Source organism: Amphiura filiformis, chromosome 3 (assembly GCF_039555335.1).
Source record: "Amphiura filiformis chromosome 3, Afil_fr2py, whole genome shotgun sequence".
Taxonomy (NCBI): Eukaryota; Metazoa; Echinodermata; class Ophiuroidea; order Amphilepidida; family Amphiuridae; genus Amphiura; species Amphiura filiformis.
In genome coordinates, this window is record NC_092630.1 from 59,141,044 (window position 1) to 59,161,981 (window position 20,938).

General features: G+C 35.2%; 1 protein-coding gene across 11 annotated transcripts in view; it reads left to right on the forward strand.

Annotated features, from left to right (window-relative positions):
• The window catches only part of LOC140148840 (LIM domain-binding protein 2-like), a 75,796-nt gene extending 55,193 nt beyond the window's left edge, over positions 1 to 20,603 (forward strand). For 2 of the 11 annotated variants that reach the window (XM_072170916.1, XM_072170918.1), the window contains exons 8-12: positions 2,539 to 2,665; positions 3,916 to 3,972; positions 6,009 to 6,145; positions 11,396 to 11,494; positions 17,130 to 20,603. In XM_072170916.1, coding sequence (XP_072027017.1) covers positions 2,539 to 2,665; positions 3,916 to 3,972; positions 6,009 to 6,145; positions 11,396 to 11,494; positions 17,130 to 17,375 — 666 coding nt within the window. In that variant the 3' untranslated portion in view covers positions 17,376 to 20,603. Of the gene's footprint in view, positions 1 to 2,538; positions 2,666 to 3,915; positions 3,973 to 5,985; positions 6,146 to 11,395; positions 11,495 to 17,129 lie in introns of all 11 variants that reach the window. The other 9 variants (XM_072170917.1, XM_072170919.1, XM_072170924.1 and 6 more) reach the window with 7 other exon arrangements.
• The last annotated feature ends 335 nt before the right edge of the window (positions 20,604 to 20,938 follow it).

The window sequence follows — 20,938 nt, forward strand, 5'->3', positions numbered from 1 at the left end:
AAGTAAATGAACACTTCTTTAAATTTTAAGGCTTACAATTTAGTGGCATTTATATGTGCCAGACATGGCTTTTTTATTTATTTCTTTATTTGTAAATTTACCTATAGAGATCAAAAGATGAACACAAATTGAAATATGATAAGTGAGAATAAAGATATATATTTGACTAGTAGGCAAGCCTGGAGGAGTCAGAAACAACATGTTGATATCATCTCAAGGTTGTGACTCCTCCAGACCCTACTAAGGGATCTCAGTATAAACTTATTGGCAAATTTAACATATTTAAAAGAACAGTTTTAACGTTAATATATCTATCTCTGGGTTTACTGGTTGGAATCAAAATGGTAGTCAGTAGTAAGAAATGAGACAGTTGAAGTCTATTTTCAGATCAAATGCTTATAATTTGACATCAAATTACTCGTTTATAATGCATATGTTTATAAAGCATCACATTGTTTATGTGTTCGTCAAACAATGAATAAAAAGATGTTTGTTTGTTTGAAGACAAAATTTTACACAGAAATAGGGGTAATTTATATTTAAAAAAGAGCAATCTATATATAAATCAATGAAAATTAATATATGAGCAGCAAGGTAAGTAAGGCTATAAATTAAAACAAGTGTTTTACTGTATAGGGCATGCTTTTTCTGTATTTTTAATTATTTCTCCCTTCAGTCCAACCTCTCTTATCCGGACCACTATTATGTAGATCTCTCTGTTGTCCAGCTGTGAGATCTAAAGTGGAAAACGTTTTTTAATGCTTTAATTTCAAGCTCTGAAGCATTTAGAATGACATTAATATTGCATACAACACTCAAATGCTGTCTTTCACTGTTATTCCCCCATATTGAGTAATCTTCTTTTTTTGCCAGTTTTAGCACTTTTCAATTATCCGGTTCCCATTGTGCAGGGTAAAAGAGGTTAGACTGTACTGTATAGTGGAAAGTTTTGGCATGTTTTTTTAAATTAATTTTTGCACTCTTCAAGGTTAACTTGAAAACCAAAAGTTATAAAGCCTGTTAAATGTTTTTTACTCATCGTAGACCAGTGAAATCATAAATGAAACAAACCGCAAACTGTTTAGAGCTTTGAAAATTACCAACAAAATAAAATAAATAGATAAAATACAAAATCAAATAAATACTGTTAAAATATCCTTCATATTAAAAGGCTTCAAAATTAATAAACATTGATTTATGCTCTGATTTGAATATTAGGTCTATTTATCTAATTTTTTTTGCACACTTTCGACCTCAAACTTGAACCTAGAGCCTCATTGATTTCTGTATTTCCCACTTTCTTCTGTTTCTTTTCAAGAAAATTATGAGGAAGAAGTTTTTAGGACGGATTAAAAAAGAGATTACAGCTTTAAAATGAATTAATATAGGGAAATCTCATGGGCCTTGATTTTCTTTCACACCGCCAGTTTCAAGTTCACATAAAATTTCCAGGATTGCATGCTTTGTAACATTTGATTGATGGGTGAGCTGTTACTGTTTGTTGCTCAAGCAGTGGATGTAAACAGTGCAAATTTACTGTTGCAAACTATGTGGAATGCCCTAGACTACCGGTACTTCATTTTTGAAACCTCTGTACCCCAGAGATTTTTGCAAACATAGTGGAATTGAAATGGATGCTCACCCATACATACATACATGTTGGGGGAGGGAGACTGCCTATGTCCAAAGATTTATGATGACAGTTTCTCCATAGAAAACAGTTGGCCATCAAAGCATCAGTGTTTCTAATATTAAGCATATATTGGACGTAGATGAATAAAGACTGCAACAGAAGTATATGAACTTATTACAAATTCCAACTGGTGGTGTGATTTTGTTTTATTAGCGAGACAAAGCAGATAGGTTTCTTAAAGATTTTAATCCATTTTTCTCTACCTTTCTAATCAGTGCATGATGTGTTGCAAATCCTTCCTACTAGTAATTTAGTAATTTTTTTTATTTTAAAAACTCCTGAAATAATAATCTTCTAGTTTGAAAACAAAACAGGATTTCCAAAGATCAGTCTTGGTCGATACTTTAGAAATGTGTCTCTTTCTTTTATAATGTACGAAAATACTTACTTTGAATTTCCTGATGTGATCAATTTGTATTGATCCATGCTTAATTCACTAAATGTTAACATATGATGTTTATTACATGAATTGATCAGGTATTGATTATTATAATTACCCAAGTTCCATCACTACCACTATTGTTTTAACTTAAACCAGTAAATAAATTATAATTAGTGATAAAAATCTAATGCTATATAAATATACCCGGGAAATACAATAACTACAAATGTTCTTTGCCTTCCAATTTCTCGCATAAAATAAGTAAATATACTCATTAGGTCATAGCAACAATGAATAATGACTTAAGATGGGTCAGAGCATTCCTACAACAAATATATTTGTTAAGTAATTAAAGTAGAAATTTCCTTCTCAATAATTTACAAAAGTATGACGTTTTTAAGTTGAACTAACCAGTGCGGTTTGTTGCATATGTATGTTCTGTTTATTCTCTTTACATTTCAAGCAGTTGTGTGTAATACTGGAACCAATGCAGGAATTAATGTCACGGCATAAAGCGCATAACTTGAGTCCACGAGACTGCCTCAAGGCCACACTGTTCCAGAAGTGGCAACGCATGGTGGCGCCACCTGGTGAGTGGGGGAAAGCAGCACTGGGAGGGGGGAAAAGAGTGAAATGAGTTATTCCAGTTGAAATCCATCCACCTCCTGTGGAAGACATGAACTTAATCGCCCACACAGGTGGTGTAGATCTCAAGTGGAGTCACCCATTCGGGTAGCCCCATTTGAAATTCACACTCCCTGTGTTGATGATTAAGGTCATGTCTTCCGTAGAGGGTGTATGGATTTCAACTGGAATAGTCCCAATGTTTCATCAAAAGTTATTAGATGAAGTAATGTAGAAGCTATTGTAAAGTTGGTATAACATTGTATAACATCTATGTGTATTTCTCCTGGGTATTTCTATCAGAAGCCATTTCAAAAAGTGGTTTGAATTAATAAAGGTATTCAGTTATTTCTCATCTCTGAATTTGTTGCAAGATAGAGTAGTGGATAAAATATAAGTTCTACATTACCTAGTTGGACTAAATTCAGTTTTTTTCCAAGAGTGAAGTGGGTTACACTTTTTATAAATGCCAGGTATAGTGGTTATGATGCATATATTCTGTTTGATACAGATTGGCTATATTTACATACCAGATTCTTTTCAGATTCAGACAATGCTGTCCTAGTTTTGTGGCAATCAAAAAATAGTATCAGTTGTACAGGACACTTCTTAGTAGGGAGAACACTCTTTCACATAAAATTACTTAGTTGAACAAAAGAGTTGATGATAGGGAAATGTTTTCAAATGGCAAATGTTTGGCAAATTTTCATGTTTGGCAACATTTTGTCCGAAAAAAAAACGAGAAAAAAACGCAGTAATATATATTCCGATACACACAGGTATAAATCTGCAATCCTTTGCTTACTTTACAAAATGTTACAAAGAAAATAGAAAAGATTTTTGTTGTAGTAATAACGTCCCATGTAGTTCAACTTTTTTTTAACCCCCCCCTGGGTACTACTGGTCATCTAACAGCATTTCTGATTGGTTGATAACTTGAAATAATCATTTCAATTGCCAATTATGACTAGGCTTAAAACTATTTATGGTCAAACATTCATTTGCAGATGATCTTATTAATACCCTACTTGATTGGCTCAAAATTGGACACAATATTTTGGCCAATCGGCAGGTAGTTTTCATGGGGTTAAGGAACTGCCTAGCTGTAATTTAATTTGTTGATTCGGGTGAAGACCCAAACCAAAAATGGGCATAAACTGCCAGCTTCATTAGTTGATATAATAATATAACTGTGATTAATCTATTAATTTGTTAGATCATTGGCAATCACATCTGGATGAGGGCGGAAGCTCGCCTCCCCAAACTAAAGTCGGTATGTCAGTCGTAACATTTGTTTTTCACTTTTGATTATTTTTTGCTTGATTTGGGGCCAAAACTCTTTGATTGAATCAAGTCATATCCATTTTGCTTACTACAATGATTCAAGTTGCATGTGCATTGCAATTTCTCAATTCTGGCTACAATTATAATCTTTGGATTTTATCAATGTCATTGGTTTTGGGTCACATTTTATGTTCCAGGTTGTTTATGTTTTTGGGTGTTTTTCTGTGGATTTGGGAATAATCTTAATTTTCATCTTCATGGTGTTTTGGGGAACTTCAACTTAAATCCCCAGCCTCACCCCATGTGATGTTCTTTTTGTTCCATGAGATGACTGCCTATTTAAAATTAATTTTTCACATCAGATCTTGTTTTGTTTTTGTTTTCTTTCTCTCGGGGTTGTGGGAATTCTACTTTTTATCTTGCATTCCAATATGTACAATTTGCATGGCACAGTCTGTTTTTCACTTTTGCAGGGTTTATAGTGGTTGCAGGTTATGCAGGACCTCACAGAGGGTAACAGTGTTGCCAAAACTTTTCAGTGCCAAGGCGTAGCACATTGGCTCACCAGGCCACGGTAAAAGAGTCTCAAGTAGCCCAATTTTTAAGCGTCCAAAAACAGTGCCCAATACTGGATATTTGGGTGGATTAACTCGAATTTCCAAAATCACCCAATTGGGCGGAAAAGCACTGTGACTCAATAAATGGTTACAAAACCCTTTGTAATTGCAATTGGGAGCTTCAAAACCTTTACAAATCAGCTGAATTGAAACTGAAAGGGAAATACATCAAACTACTGCCGTGACCTGACTCTTGCAAAGTAGCTCAATATTAGCGGCACAGTTTTTTGAGTAGCGGCAACGTGATTGCAAAGTAGCCCAACTGTGTGCCTAAGACACAGCGTTGTCATGACTGAAGGGTATATAATCAATACACCAAATTTATTTCAGACAATGGGAAAAGTTTATCTTTCAAAGAACAATAACTACACACTATTGTTTTGAATGGCACAGTAACACATCACTTCAAGCATGAATTATGATCAATGTAACTTACACAAATATCACAATCACAGAACTGGTTCACATTTACATGGGAGAATCAGCAGCAATGGGCTTTTCCAGTTGACATGCATAGACCCTCTATGGAAGACATGACCTTAATCGTCCACACAGAGAGTGTGAATTTCAAAGAGGTTACCTGAATGGGTGACTCCATTTGATATTTTCACCTCCTGTATGGGGAGATTAAGGCCATGTCTTCCATTGTGGGTGTGTGGATTTCAACGCGAATAACCCAATGTATTGAATTGAAAACGAGTGTTTAAACTTGTTTGTAAAACTGGAACAGAGAAATGTAACTATATAATTCACTAAATCATTATTATGAAACATTAAGAGATTTTAAGTGTCAAGCGAAATGTTTGCAGAGTTGGGTATGTGGTTACTATATAATACTATACTACATTTCGGACAGTCTGAACTGATTCATTTGTAGCATCTGTGGTGGATAAAACATAACATTGCTACCCAACAGATAGATGGCTACTGGTGAAATTTCAGCTGCCTGACAGCATTACCCTAGCTGCTACTAAGACAGACAGGGGGGAGATATGGCCCTGCAGCTTAGACTGGATCAATGATCCACAATCTGATAACTTGGGTCATTTGAATATTGATGGGGAGTTACTTTTCTTTTTCAGGTCTTCCAAATATCTATAAACATTCACTACAGGGTGTTATGGGCCTGATTACAGACAGTTGTTCAGTATGCAACATCATGATTATTCATGCCTGTTTGCTTTAAGAGTTACCATAACACTTCAATTATAAATCTTGTCTCTTAGTGTTACAGCTGTAGTTCATTGATTGAGAACTACTTTCCAAATGTGTTTCTTTTATTAGTTTATAAGGGATAATGAACTTCACACCATATTTAAATTTCAGGGTATAACCATACTTGAAACTGCAATGCTTTATGATTTTCCCTTCGCTTTGTGATTTTTTGCCGGTGCTGCACCCCCATCAGAAACGGGGCGGACGCCAGCTCGGAAGAGGAAGCGCAAATCGTCCTCCAGCATGGCACCGGGAAACATGAATAACGTCGGATCAGGGAAAAAGAAATCGCCGGGCAATTTCAACATGTCAGGAGATGGTGTTCCTACAGTAAGTGTAGCATTTGACTTTATTTTTTCAATATTTTTTTTCAGTTATAGAATATTAAGGATTATAGAATTTAGAAGATGTATCAATGATACAGGAAATTTTAAAAATCCTTCAGAGATCATTGATGCACTGGTAATGTATGATTGCATAACCCAAGTGTGGTGTACATGCACACTACTACACAACATATCGATGTGCTAAAGATGACTGGTCTTGATCCTGTGATCCCTAACCAGACATTCAGCCCTTCTATGTAACATAGACACATTTACACACCTTTGGGTGCTGCAATAAACTCTGAAGGATTTTGAAGTGCATTAGGGAACAAACCAGAAGATCAGTGACACCCTGTAAGATTAACTCAATTGGAATAGCTCATTGATCTTTTGGTTTTCCCCCTTAGGTCCGATTTTTCGAAGCTTGGCTAGTGGTCAGGCTTCCTAAGCCTGCAGGCTAGCCCTACCAAGTGGATCCATTTTATTGATTTATCTTTCTAGGTGATGTACTGTGTAAAATTTTAAGCACTGCTATATAGGACTAATTGGGCTTAAGCCTGATGGCTTGGAAGCCTGACCACTAGCCATGCTTTAAGAAACAGGCCCATAGTGTCTTGTAACATTGTATTCTCTACAGGTGTGAATTCCTTTGTTCAAGAAAATCTGGATATCAGAAATATGTAACAGACTACAGAAGTGACTTATAATACTTCACTCGCACCAGAATTAGGAATATGTTGTGAACAAAACTATGATTTTGTTGCTGAAAATTGAGTGGCTATACTTGTAGGCCCTGAGCACAATCATCTCAAAATTAAAGCCATATTATAACATTTCTTTAAAAATAGATTAGTATTCATTTTCAATAAAATGTTAGCATGTACTGTCAGATATGTCCCTTTTAATTTTGAGCCGAACAAGTGAGGTAAAGCAAAGAAAATTGGAATTTACTACTAGCGCCAATGCATGTTACTCCGGCGGTTGTAATATGGTACGATCCTCTGGGGTGTACGTGTGTGTGTGTCCCGCACGCTGTGTACGTAGGGGTGTGTTGACATCGCATACACGTTCGACTAATATTTCTATCGTAATAATAAAACGATGATTCCGGCGGTTTATTCAAAATCTCGGATTTTGACAAAACTACAGCACCTAAAGTGTTGATTTTTGCAGAGATTCTTTGTTTACTAAAGTACATTACAATCGTTTAAAAACCTTTATTTTTTATTTTGAGGGCGTTCTCCTCAGCAAATGTTATAATATGGCTTTAAGTTCCATTTGGATGGTGTGTATTGATTATGCGTATGCCTTTCATACATGGCTCGATGAGAAAAACATGCAACGTAAAGAATTTGCTTTTTCAGAGGTGTTTTAATGGCGAACCTCAGTTTGGTAGCAAGATGACAAGTTGGTCGGTGCAAAAGATTTATGTTCCTTGAGTCGATAACAAGGTTTAGGTACACGGTGGATGTTGAGTTGAGTTGCAGGTTGTCATGTGTAGGTTGTGGTTGCTGTGTACAGCTCATGACCCAATGTCTCCTTGATCTACAGCAACTGTACTCTTAATCGGATTTACTCAATACTTGCAATATGATTGCTGATATCCGTATCATAGTTTGATGCATTGTCCTGGAAGTTGTAGTTTTTAAAGGTCTTCTACAGCAAGAGTTTTAGGAGGATTGTTTCAAGTTACACAGCCAGAAACCTGTTTGAGAGAGCCTGCGGTAGACGACCTGCACCATGTGTATGTACCAAAGAAGTTATGTTATAGAGTCTATACTACAAGGAATACAGTGTAAAACTAAAGTGAATCCATCATTGGATTGTCATACATCATCTAAAATAGTATACCTTAGGCATATTACATGGGCCTTTTTTACCCCATGGTTGCCCAGTTTTGGCTCCTGGTGTGTCCAATATTTTACACTACAAACTATAGGACCAGGAGCTATCTTTGGGACCAGGAGCTCATTTTAGCTCCTGGTCCTGGCATACTTAATATAAGGCCTGCATGTATTTTGCTGAAGGGAATGGCAAAATAATCTGTAGGTTAACTGTTTGGTCCTAGCCAAAATTGAATAGTTGTGACTTGCTAATATAACCACTTTGGTATGCACCACTCAATCCCACCTGCTTCAGTTCTCCCAGATGTGGCTGTGTTCATTCATGTTAGGTTTATGTGTAACTGTAGTTTGCAGTCGGTTCCTAATAGAGTAGGGTGTCAGCCCAATCAGTCTTAGTGCTGTTTGAATATTCAGCATCTAACTACAGTTATGATTTGTGCTGTTGGCATCGGCTATACATGGCAACATCTTTATAACCGGGTCTAAAAAGTACTATAATTTAACATATACAATTTAGGACTTCAAAGAAATACTAACTAAAGAAGATGTGAAATACAGGAAAACAAGTAAGAGGTTCAATAGTAAATAGTGATGTCCAATTATGTATTGTTTAAGGTACTTTAAAGGGAGATGATATAAACAGCCAGCATATGAGCAAGTGACACTCCATTAATTTCTGGAAATATATTATCAAGAAAGGACAGTATGATTTAGTTTAATTCCACTTCAGAAAAATCATGATGGAGTTACGATATTTTTTACAACCAACAACTTTCAATCCAAATATTATGCAAGGTCATTTTGAGAATATTACCAAATTGCAGTCTGACTATCCTATATCGTTCAAAATGGCTCTCCCTTTTGAACATTGTATTTATTTTGTTCAGATGTATTTGTTATGCTTTCTCTAAATTACTATATGACCCCCTCTTTTCTATATATTCTATTTTTTATTTTGGTTTTGTTTACTTCTCGGTTTGCCCTAGATAGAAAACTTCTTGTATTTTTGTTGTTGCATCCCTAAATTGTTTGTCCTTATCTTGGGCCAGACATGTTGTAATTGGGACCAGCTGTTGAATTCGGAAGAACCGATAGATTAATAACTTGTTAACTTTGTAACTGTGATTTTGATCATGTCAGTTTGATTGTGTGTACTCGTATGAATAATCTCATTGAATTTTTCGAAGCTGATGTGGTGCAGAGCGGCATTTTTATTATGTGTACTCACTTTTTTATCTTCATTCAAAAGATAATCAATTATTCAGCGCTACAAAGACATGTGTCCATTAGCTGCAATATGAGTGATTGCATTTAGATAACCCATGAGTCAGTGGCACAAAGGCATATCTCCTTAGCAGTAGTGTATTCTTGTAAAACTCAGCGGTACGATGGCTGATGGACATATAACTTTGTGCTAGGGAACCCTAGGCTATGTAGATGCTGATGGACTTACGTCTCTGTGCCGCTGAGCCATGGAAATGTTTATCTGATTTTGTTGAAATTACAAGTCATAGTCACACCTTTTACACATTTCCCTGAATTTTGTTTAAGTAAATCAAGATGATCAAAGCTCTGCAGCCTCCCATGAAAGTGCATGTTGTTATTAATTAATAAGCAAGATTGTCACCAGGTAAAGCCAAGATAATTAATTGCTATGAGATGATTTATAGTAATCCAGAATATTTGGTTAGTTAGAACAGTTAGATGGGTAGCTAGTTGTGGGAGTGTACATGTAGCTGTATAGTTAATAGGATGAAGCTTAACGTCACTATCAGTAATTCGCTTAATCAGAAAATCTCAAACATCAAAAATCAGATTTGTGCATTTTTCAGAAGTTGTGAGTTACATGCATTTAAACGGAGCATCATATTTATCAACATTGCCATTTTCCAATTTTGCTAATTTTTTTCGTATAAATACCCAATGACAATTTCAGGGGTAGAAATAAGGAACCATTTCCTGATAGCCATCTGGGCTCTTTAGCCATATTTTTTGATAGCCCAGGAGGAAATTCAATAGCCCTGAAAAAAACAATCGGGTTCAGTCGTGGTACTGGATAGTTGTCCAAGATTCTGCTTTGTACTTTTTTCCGAGATTTTCCGTCGCAAAAACGCCAAATACAATGCACATGGCTGGATTAATTTTGATGAATTGTGTGTGATTGCTTGATGATATCTGACTCTTGTTAGTTGTCATGGGATGACAGTCATGAATGTGGAGCTTAAACAAGGCAGTGAGTATCAATAGCCCGTCGGGCTACATGGATATTTAATTGCCATGGCCATCGGGCTATCGCTTATTTCGACCCCTGCTGAATTTTCTTGACTTACCCTTCACTTTTAATCGATACCTACAATCTTTTATTGTTTGGAATTGCTGATGGGGCTTTTAATAATGATAAATTTAAATCAATTGCTCAGAGGGAAACAAATAGTTAGCTTCTTATCGTTATCTTATAGTTTCCCTTGCTATTTTAGAATTTTAGATCTTGGCCTTACCTGGTGACAACTTAATTGCTTTAATATCAAATTAGTACTAACAGCATTTGTTTTATATAGGTGTGGTTAGAGAGTTTGCTTGAAGCATTGTAGAAAGAGATGCAATTTAGTGGTAATAACATTTGTGATCTGGGAGGGGATTAATTAAAAGTGGCTAGAAGTAGTTACAGGCTGTTCACATATAGATTTTAATATAATTTGCCTTTTATTCTCCTAAAGTGTCTTTGACTCAAAAGTTCATTTTTCAACATTTCACAACATTTTGGGACTGGGAGAAAAATAGGTACACATTGAATGTCTCAAGTAGGAGATTTATAAACACTTTCTTTGACATTACTTGAAAGTGATATTTTTTAGTCTTAAATTATATCAAAATGATATAAAAGTTATTATCTTAAATTGATTTTGGTGGATAAAGCTGTAGAATCCAAGGAATTGGAAAATCTCAAATGCAATATTCCTGCAAATATGAAAAAAAGATTACAATTACTCGTAATATCAAATTTACAGGGTTGTATTCTGGTGTGCTTTTGTTCATTTTCCTTAGTCACCAGATTGATTTATTAGTATTAAACTATATTGAAATGAAACAAAGTCCAGTTACATATTCTCATAAATGTCTCTATTGAAAGAATATGAGCTAATGACAAGTTTTATGTCTCAAACTTACCAAATTAAATGGTGTTTTTAGACAATAGTTATATAACTTACCTATTAAGTCTGTATTGAATGTATTGTACTCCTGTTCTATGTTACCATGTATTAATGTTTCTTAAGTAATATTATAATGCAGGCATGGACTACAAAAACCTGCATCTTTACAGCGTTACCTATAAACAGTGTTTAATTGATTGATTAGTTGATTGACTGACTGATTGATTGATTGGCTATCACCATTTTTCCGTTCCATAGAGAAACGGACCGGTTGGACGGCACAAGGGCAAACGTAACCGTCCCTCCTCACCTCAGCCGGTCCCAATTCCACCCTGGATCCATGAATCTGTCTCTGAGGTACCCAACAGTACTCTGTACTCTTACTCTTTCTCTCTTTGGCTGGCTCTGCCAATTGCTTTTATGAAATAGCACCGTAGTATGTTCAGTATACGATCAGATATGATATATTGGTGATACAGAAAGTTCTTCTGATAAACTATAGCATGAATGCTGTTCAGTGATATAAACCTAGTACTTGCTGTATTCACTTACGTGTTATGTCCAATTGTATACTGAATGTACTTAGGTGAAGGGAAAATATTTAACAGCAACCTGCTTAATGTAGAAGTCAACACCGTACATATTTCCAATTTCCAAAGTGACGTTGAAAGAGCCTTTTCAGTTATGTGTAAGAAAATATACTTTGATTCATAGGTGACATTTTCTTGCAAATTTATCAGTGGAGTGCAATTTGTGGCTCATTTATGGAAATTATTATGGAAACGTTACAAATTTCTGTACGGAGGTTAATTTGTTGGGTCATTTATGGAATTAAGAATCCAAGAGATTGAATTGTGAGCCGGCGTTGCTATTCGATATTCTTCACTTCTCTGTAAATTGGCTGGAACAAAATGTGTGTAGCACTTAAACTAACTTGATGTCCACTTGCGACATTCACAGACATTGCACCCCACCCATAATAATGACTTTCTGGTATTGAAAATTAACATATCAAGGGTTGAGAACCAGAAAGCCTTAACTCACAAAGGATTCCTTTGTTAGTTCAGGCTTTCTGGCTCTCAACCCTGGATATATTGACCTTTTTGAATAAATACTTACACAACCAAAGTACTAAATTTGTATTTTAACTGAGCAAGAAGGTAAAGTAATTTTTGAATACAGGGGGTATAATTTGGGATAAAACAAACAAGAAATGCTTTAAAAGGGCGGGTGTTAAAAGTGGACATGAAGGAACAAGGTGGTTGCACATGTGTCTTTGTTATGTACTTCAGCACTACACATGCACACATTTGGGATTAATTTCACAATTCAAATTGGTTTGGAAGTGTGAATTAAATGAGTTTTTTTCTAGAATAGTTTTAGAACAGAAATAATTCAAAAGGATGTAAATGACTTAACATCTTTTTTGTTATTTCCAAATGTTGAAAATGTTTCCAACATTGCTGCTGCCAGTTAAGGCAAGGCAAGCATATTTTCATTATCATTATTTTGGATTTGTTGGACTGTTGGGGTGGGAGGAACCCTTTGGGTACAAACTAGCTAGTTTGGTGATTCTTCAGTGTAACCACAGCACATTATTTTTGGGAGCTGTTTAGAAAATAATTACAATTTTGTACAAAAGTACATTTACACAGGATTATTCCTATATAACCAATTAACTTTTGCACCAAATCAGGAAACCATGGTTAAGTTACTCTGTATTTTAAGGCAAATTTCAAGACAAGATGAGTGTGTATGTGTGTGCTGGATGTTACATCTTTCTTTGTACCCCGTATAATCCCCCTCCTAATACTAGTCTTAGTTCACACCCCTATGCTGCATGATATTTGTGTATTTCTCTCCTCCCCAACCTTATTATTTTGAGTTTTGTTGATTCTGATTTTGAACCCAAATGGGAGACCATGGTAAACCTTACATTGCAAACTATGCATAGCATCATCCTCAGGGCTATTGTCCCTTTGGTTTCCAATGATACTTGTATCGTTTTATGCAACTTTACCGACCTTGCCTATAATGTATCTGTAAATAAAATACATTCAGAAGCGGTCGAGAAATTGGAGCATGTGTGCTACTTGATTGAGCATTCTGAGGATGAGGCTATATTTGTTTGCAATGTCACAATTTATTCCTGTAGTCGCGACACAGCCCAAAAAATGCCAGTCGTATCGATGTCTGAGCATATTAATTTAAATACATTCATTATAAACCAGTTTATTCTCATATCTAGCTGTCCAAATTCAGCAGTTTGTGTTGGTAACATGACCATATTTTGGTTCTTATTGACCATATTTTAGTTCTTAAAAGTAGGGCATAGTTGCAATGCACAATGTTGAACTTTGTACAGCAGTATGAGTTTGTTTTGGTTCGTAATGATTATTTGCACTTGGAATGGCCTTGGTGTATTTTGTATTGAACAGATTTTAGCAAGTGAAAATGGTGGTGTCATGAAGTCAGCCGGCTGCACAAAAGTGCTTTTTTAGCTTATGTTTCTTTGCCGTTTTAGTTAAATTTATGTTTTTATTTTGCAAATTGAATTGTACAAATTGTGTATATGATGGGATAATTAAAAGATTGTCTCCCAGAGAATATCATAATACTATTGTGATATCACTTTCACAAAACATGAATCCCCAAGTCGTTAGATTGGTTTCAAGGATAGATTATACACATATCATGCTAAATACCTTAATTTGAATCGATACCATTTGTGTACTATGGAAATACCAAGTTTGACTGAAAGTACCAGTGAAAGAACCATGTATAAGTATGGTATGCAAAAAAGGCGTTCCTTTCTTTTGCAGAACCGTGCTTCGCTACTATATATTTCCCCCAAAATAATTGATTCTTATTTCACTTGTTGGGGATGTCCAAATTAATGATTCATAAAAAGCAATAAATTCAAATTTGATTTATTTTATCAGGACATACAGACATACTTCTGGCTTGAACGGGTGCGTGTGAAACAAATAACACCAACGCAGTAGCCAGGGTGTTTCAAAACTACCAACTTGGTAGCAGGTCAGCTTTAGCAGGTTACCTTTATGTTCCTTATAAGAGCAACCACAAAATTAAGGAACTCCAAATTTCCAAAAGAAAGCAAAAGAAAGGCAGTCATTTGAAGATACAAGCAGATTGGACATGGATACCATAGTTCTGTTCAGTTTGATTAGCAAGTTGTATAATCATCAGTATTTTGTTTAAAAAACATTTTAAAAGCTCAGTCAAACATGTTATTTCGATAGTAATCATTCATCATTCTCTGGCACAATATAATCATTTCCTTTTCTTCTAGGTCTCTACCTGGGAAGAGCAACTTGAGTGATTTAACACATATATATTTGCTAACTATATTTACCACAAAAAATGAAATGTATTAAAAAATAGGGGAATGCACACATATGACCTTTGTACCATGTATCAACTTCTGCAGCTCTATATATATTATAATAAAAATAAGTACCCGAGAAGGAGGTTTCTGAATCTAACAAGTTAATAGTAATAATTAACACAAGGTCTTACAGGGACGAGCTGTGGGTCATCATAATTGACCGTCCACATATCCAAGTTCACAGCATGTCACACATATCCACGCTAGAAGGACAAAACCGTGTGTCTACATTTTTAGCAATTATTTTTTGTATCCTAAAACCCATAGTGTAGTTTTTATCTGCAACAATAACTTCAAGCAAGCCCGTAGCCAGGGTTGCGACACACCACTCAAATTGACAAAAAAGTCCACTTTTGAGGTAATAAAGTGTACCCAAATTAACAGAGGGTTGCACTTTTTCATGATGAACTATTCATGATAAACTCTGCAAATTTTGGGGGTAAAAGATCCTCATTTTGGAAATTTCCCCCACAAAAATTCCTGGCTATGGGCCTGTCTTTGCTCTAGATGTAAAATATGCATTTTTTTATGAAAATATGGAGAATCTTCTAAGTTCTTTTGTTAGAACATGAAACTGTGACACAAGTTAGAATCTTAGAAGCTCAATTCATTCTTGAATGTTTTAAAGAAACAGTATCTGAAATGCTGATGTTCTTTAATTACACAAGTCGATGGTCTTTAATGACACAAGTCGATGGTCTTTAATAACGCAAGTCGATGTTCTTTAATGACACAAGTCGATGTTCTTTAATGACACAAGTCAATGTTCTTTCATGACACAAGTCATTGACATACAGCATATGGCTAAGTCCATTTATATGTTGATATCAGAAAGTAACGAAAGCAACATTTGAAGACTTTGGCATATGGCATAATCTTCCAATCAAATTTGCAAACGACCAATTGCAAATGGAGAGTGTATTGTGTTGCAGAGGGGGCTTAATATAAATCTGAGCCTGTACTGGGAGAAATACATAAGTGTATAGTTTCAATTTATATAGCTATAACATTATGTATGATGTGGATATAGCCATTTTATCAAAGTTGTAAAATGCCCAACTTTTCATCGGTTGCCAAGAGATTTATATTTATTATTTTCAGGGAAAGACACTTTTCGTGAATTTTTGCACAAATGTAATATATTTGGGTGTTTATTTGTTGTTTTTTAAAGTCTGATTTGCTGTTTACATTTAATTGCAAACACTGCTTGTGTGCTTTGGTGGTGGTAAATTGATCATTCTTGTTTTAATCATTAATTTAAACAATTACAACTTTGTAAGTTGCAGTTTGTTTGACACAAATTTGTTGTGAAGAGTTGTTTAATTAATTAACTAATATCCTACATTATATAGTGGAAAATAAAAACAAAGCAAGTTACTTTTATTGCCTATTTTAATGACAGATGTGGTACAAACTTTCAAAGTTTCATAGTAGAAATTTTCGCACTTTACATTTATTTTTGCTCTTAAGGGGTAATACACACTGCCCAATTTTGTGTTTATTTTTGCATTTTTCTCAAAAATTATAGAGCATTGGTGACAAGTAAGATATGTATATTATAGGGGCAAGGACTACAACTGCCTCACTGGAAATTTTATTTCAGCACAGACAACAGTTGTGGAGTTACAGTCAAAAATGAGGGGAAACCAATATTTGATCAATAAATCAATAACTACTTGCCTTGAGTTGCTGAATTTTCAGTGCAGTAGTTGTAGTCCTTGCCCCTATAATATACATATCTTACTTGTCACCAATGCGCTATAATTTTTGAGAAAAAACGCAAAAATAAGCAAAAAATTGGCTAGGGGTGTAGTACCCCAAAGTGTTCCAAGCTGCTACCGCAAAAATAATAATTCATGAATATATTCCTTTTGTGTATAGGTCAGTGTAACAAAATTTAGAATCGCAAATTTAAAAATAATGGAAACAGATCAAAATTGGCAAAATGTGAAAAATTAATCACATGAAAAAGTTCACTTTTATAGTACTTGAAGAAAGAGTGAAATAAATTGAAGTATTTGATTTGTTTTTATTGCCACTCCACAAGGGTAAGTTATTTAAAAAAAACTAATATCTAACATAATGTGTTGAAGTAAAATACAAATTGTGTATGACCTGGTCAATAATTAAACATTTTTAGATCATTTGTATTTGAATGCTTATAGAATATATACAAACATGTGTTGGAAAACGTTAGAGAGCAGGAAAACAAGAAAGATGTTACCATTGTTAAATTGTTTGATCAAATTTTGCTTAAATTTTAATTTGATTTTAAATGACTTCAGTTTGTAAATAGATCATCACCGCTGCAGCATGCACAAATTTGAAAGAATATTTTTTTTGTTTTCTTAGTTTTGGCATTCGGTTACTGTGCATTGTTTTATTGTTATCAATGGAATTCTGGATGTATTACCAATGTGGTCTGTAAGCCTTGTCTGCATTGTTCACTGTTACCATGGTTACAAGCATGTGTTGTTATGAGGAATTGCATGTGAGAATCAAAAAGCATTCACAACATGATAAAGAAAACTGATTTTGACATATCTGTATGATACATTCTGTTCGTTTGCTTTCTTCCACTAGGACGTTATGGTAGTAGGCGAGCCATCATTAATGGGTGGAGAATTCGGCGACGAGGATGAGCGACTCATCACACGGTTGGAGAACACTCAATTTGAACCAACTAATGGTATTGACAATGAGGAAGAATTTGACGGCGGTAGTGGTAACCAGCCACCTACATCAACCACACAGAGCTCATGGAGTTCAGGAGATACAAAGCCGCCATCGACGCCACAAGATGAAAAACCGGTGGTGTCGTCTAACTGAAGAGGGTGCTTTTTTAAGGGGGTTGTTTCAAAACACAATGGACAGAATCATGACACTGTAACAGTGTAGAATGTTGGTGGGGATTAGGCCCTTTTTCAGGAAATTCTTATTCTAATTTCAAAACAAGAATTGCCTGAAAAAGGGCCTCATCCCAACCAACATTTTGCACTGTTACAAGCAGGTGTTTGATTCAACTTTAATTGTCAAGGATAATTGAATCCAAACACCTTTATGTTGTTATAGACTTTTGTGTTATGAAACATAAATTTTATAAAGTTTATTTTCATTTTTTTTTAGATCAAAGGGCCAAAGAACAACTTTGGAGGTTTATAGATAGCTATTGTGGACTGTATAAGAAAAGTGATGGTTATGTAGGGTCATGATCTAAAAGCAACAGGTCTTCAGAAGTGGGTTTGCCAAACACAGGCTGCTTACACTGCTCTTCTACACATTATTGATTTGATGAATAGTCAGACTGTATAATATGTTCCGGAGCCTTTATTCAAATCAGAAAATCAAACTGAGACCCGGTCCACACGAATGTATTTTTCGCCATTTATTACAATCGTATTACAATAGTATTACGCCATGAGTACTGTGTGTCCACTCAATGTCGTCGGCATATTACAATCATATCATCATTTGTGAATGATGAAAATTTCCATCATTGGGCCAGTTTGTAGCATGATCGTGTCGTAATTGCCGACGAAAATTACCTGTGTGTACGCATTTCGTTGTTGTATTTATGTTTACTCAACGGACTTCGTAATTGCCGTGGCCTGTGTATAACCAGAATTTATTATGACACGATGACAAGGTGCTGACCGTGTGGACGCTCTCATCATTCATTTATCATAATTGTGTCATAATCGGGTAATTATGACACGATGACGAAAATATACTTGTGTGGACTGGGTCTGAGAGTGATTAGCTTCACAAATCCTAAATCCCATATTGTAAGGAAACCGTCACATTATGTATTCATAAATAGTTCAAACTGGTCATAGGGATGACTTTTTAGCAGGTGATGCAAGGCATATCCCAAGGTTCAAAATAGTTGAAATATGGCTCTACTGTGTTAAAAAGTAGAGCCCAGTTTAGGTGAATTTTGTATTAACCAGGAGCTACTTATTGCCAACCAAGAGTTATTAAACGTCTAAACTTAAATTTATTCCACTTAAAACAGTTCAAATACCATGATGAAAAAAGTTCAACAATTACTCAAAGCATAAATTTGCTGACCTGAAATCAGAATGTACACCTCATTGGTGAACTCACAATTCTGGATCTTTGCTGCTAGAAATGGTCTTATCATGCATTAACCATCAGTTTTTGTTGTTGAAAAAAAATTACATCACAATAAATTGTATCAAGTCGAGCAGGGAAGGTACCATTTTACAGGTGCACTCTCTCGCTCTCTGTACATCACTTGAATATTAATATGAAGACAGTAACAGAGAAGCATGGTGTTTGGCCAGATGAATATGTTGGCATATGCCAAGTTGTGTGTGGCTCATATGCCCATATTTTTTGGGCTTTATAAGTGTGATGTTGCTGTAATGAACTGTAAAAAAATGTGTTTAAAAATCTATTGCAACTCCTGGAAAAGAGGGGAATGTGAATGAAAGTTACACACCCTTAGCTGCATCATGATATGTGACATCATCTGATCTAATCAGACCATAGTCAACAGAAAGGAAATTAAGATTTAAGGTGAAAATTAAAAACATAAATAAAACATAAGAAAATGAACAAAAAAGTTCATAACTTAACAACCAAGTATGTTAGCAATGTGAGGATTAAAATATCCGTAAGCTTAGCTACTGAGCAAGTTAGAAATGGCAGTAACTTGGTTGTCAAAATTTCTAACTTGCTTTCTTCCTTTCTGTACCTCAATGTTTGAGTATTAACATGCAGGCCTTACAGGCACAGTTTACCTATGCACGATCCTAGAACCTAGGATTGATTGCAGAACTAGAGATGGTCCCCCTTCTTTGGCACTTAACATGCACAGGTTCCACTCTTATGTACACTGGATTAACTACTTTACGTGACTTCCAAACCATGAGACATCGTGCACATACACTACCTATACCTGAACATGCTAAGCAGTGTACGTGGGTGAGAAGAAATTCTGCAATTATTTTCTCGTGAGTAGCTGTACATAATTGCAGGATCTCCACATGAAAGCTATATTTTGGGAGAGGAAAATAATTCTCACCTAAGGCAGACTCAAGGCTTGAACCCCTAACAGATCGTATTCTCTTGGTCGATAGTGCAGTACCTTAGACAGTCGATAGCGCAGCACCTTAGGCCACTTGGCCATCTCACCCACTTTGATCTAAGTGGATCAGATTTTGTCACATAATTCTAATTGTCAGGGTGCTGGACCATTTTTCCACATGATTTTGGTTTTTGTTTTCAACAGAAATCTGTGGACATGAATATTGAATATTTTAGGATTTATAAAACTTGGAGACAAGACGATTGTCTCAAAAAGATTTGTCATTTAACAATATTGTTATGTGAATTATATGTTTAGTTGGAATTTGTTTTATCATTTTGTATACAATAAATGAACAATTTGTTCCAAATGACTTTGGTGATACTTGCAAGATAAGTCAACCAAGTCATCTATCAGTTTTTTCTAGTCCACATATCAAGAAATCACACATTTTGTAGGGATGGGAGTTAACCAAATTTGTGAAGTTTATTTTGCTACAATGTATAAAAGATAGCTATTGAAACCTCCATATTTCGTTGATTCTTGTTATACTGTGCAGGTGCATTAGAAGCAGAAATAGCTGCCTTTTAGTTATCTGTTTCTTGAATAAAAAAATGTCAAATTTGTTTAACCCCCTGAGCACTACCTGCCGATCTAACATTGCCTCTGATTGGTCAATTACATGACATCTTCACTTTAATCACCAATCAGAATGGTTCTTGCAAATAATTCACCCCAATTTTTATGTAATGCGGTGAAATTATTCTAACAATGTTGCTGATTGGTCCAATTGATAATGAAAACTTCTTTTTGACCAATCGGCAGATAGTTCTCATGGGGATAACTGTTCTCCCAAATTAATAAAGCAGATAATGCATTTGACATTGGGAGTAGACTAAAGCCCAGAGTTTTCCGCGTTGCAGATTTTCCGCGAAAAAGCAGAATTACGATGAAAAGCAGAAATCATAAGTTTGAGGAAAAGAGAATAAAAAACACACAAAAACCCACAAAAAAACAAAATGTAACATAATAAACAATGTCGACTCTGCATCAAAAATCGTAAAAAAAAGCTTTTTATTAAAAAAGTGAAAATTCAGAAAATTGCACAATTTACAAAGTGGAAAGTAGAAATTTACATTATAATGCAGGAAATTCTGGGCTTTTAGAATAGACTGATCGAAAACTATGAGCCTCCAAATGTAGAGGCAGTATCTGATGTTAGATACTACTAGGTACTGAATTTTGAATATGAGAGCAGGCTTGTTCACAAGCACCTGTCTCTCCCAAGAAAGAAGGTATTATGTTTCAGTTGCCCCAGGAAACATCACAAGAATCGGTG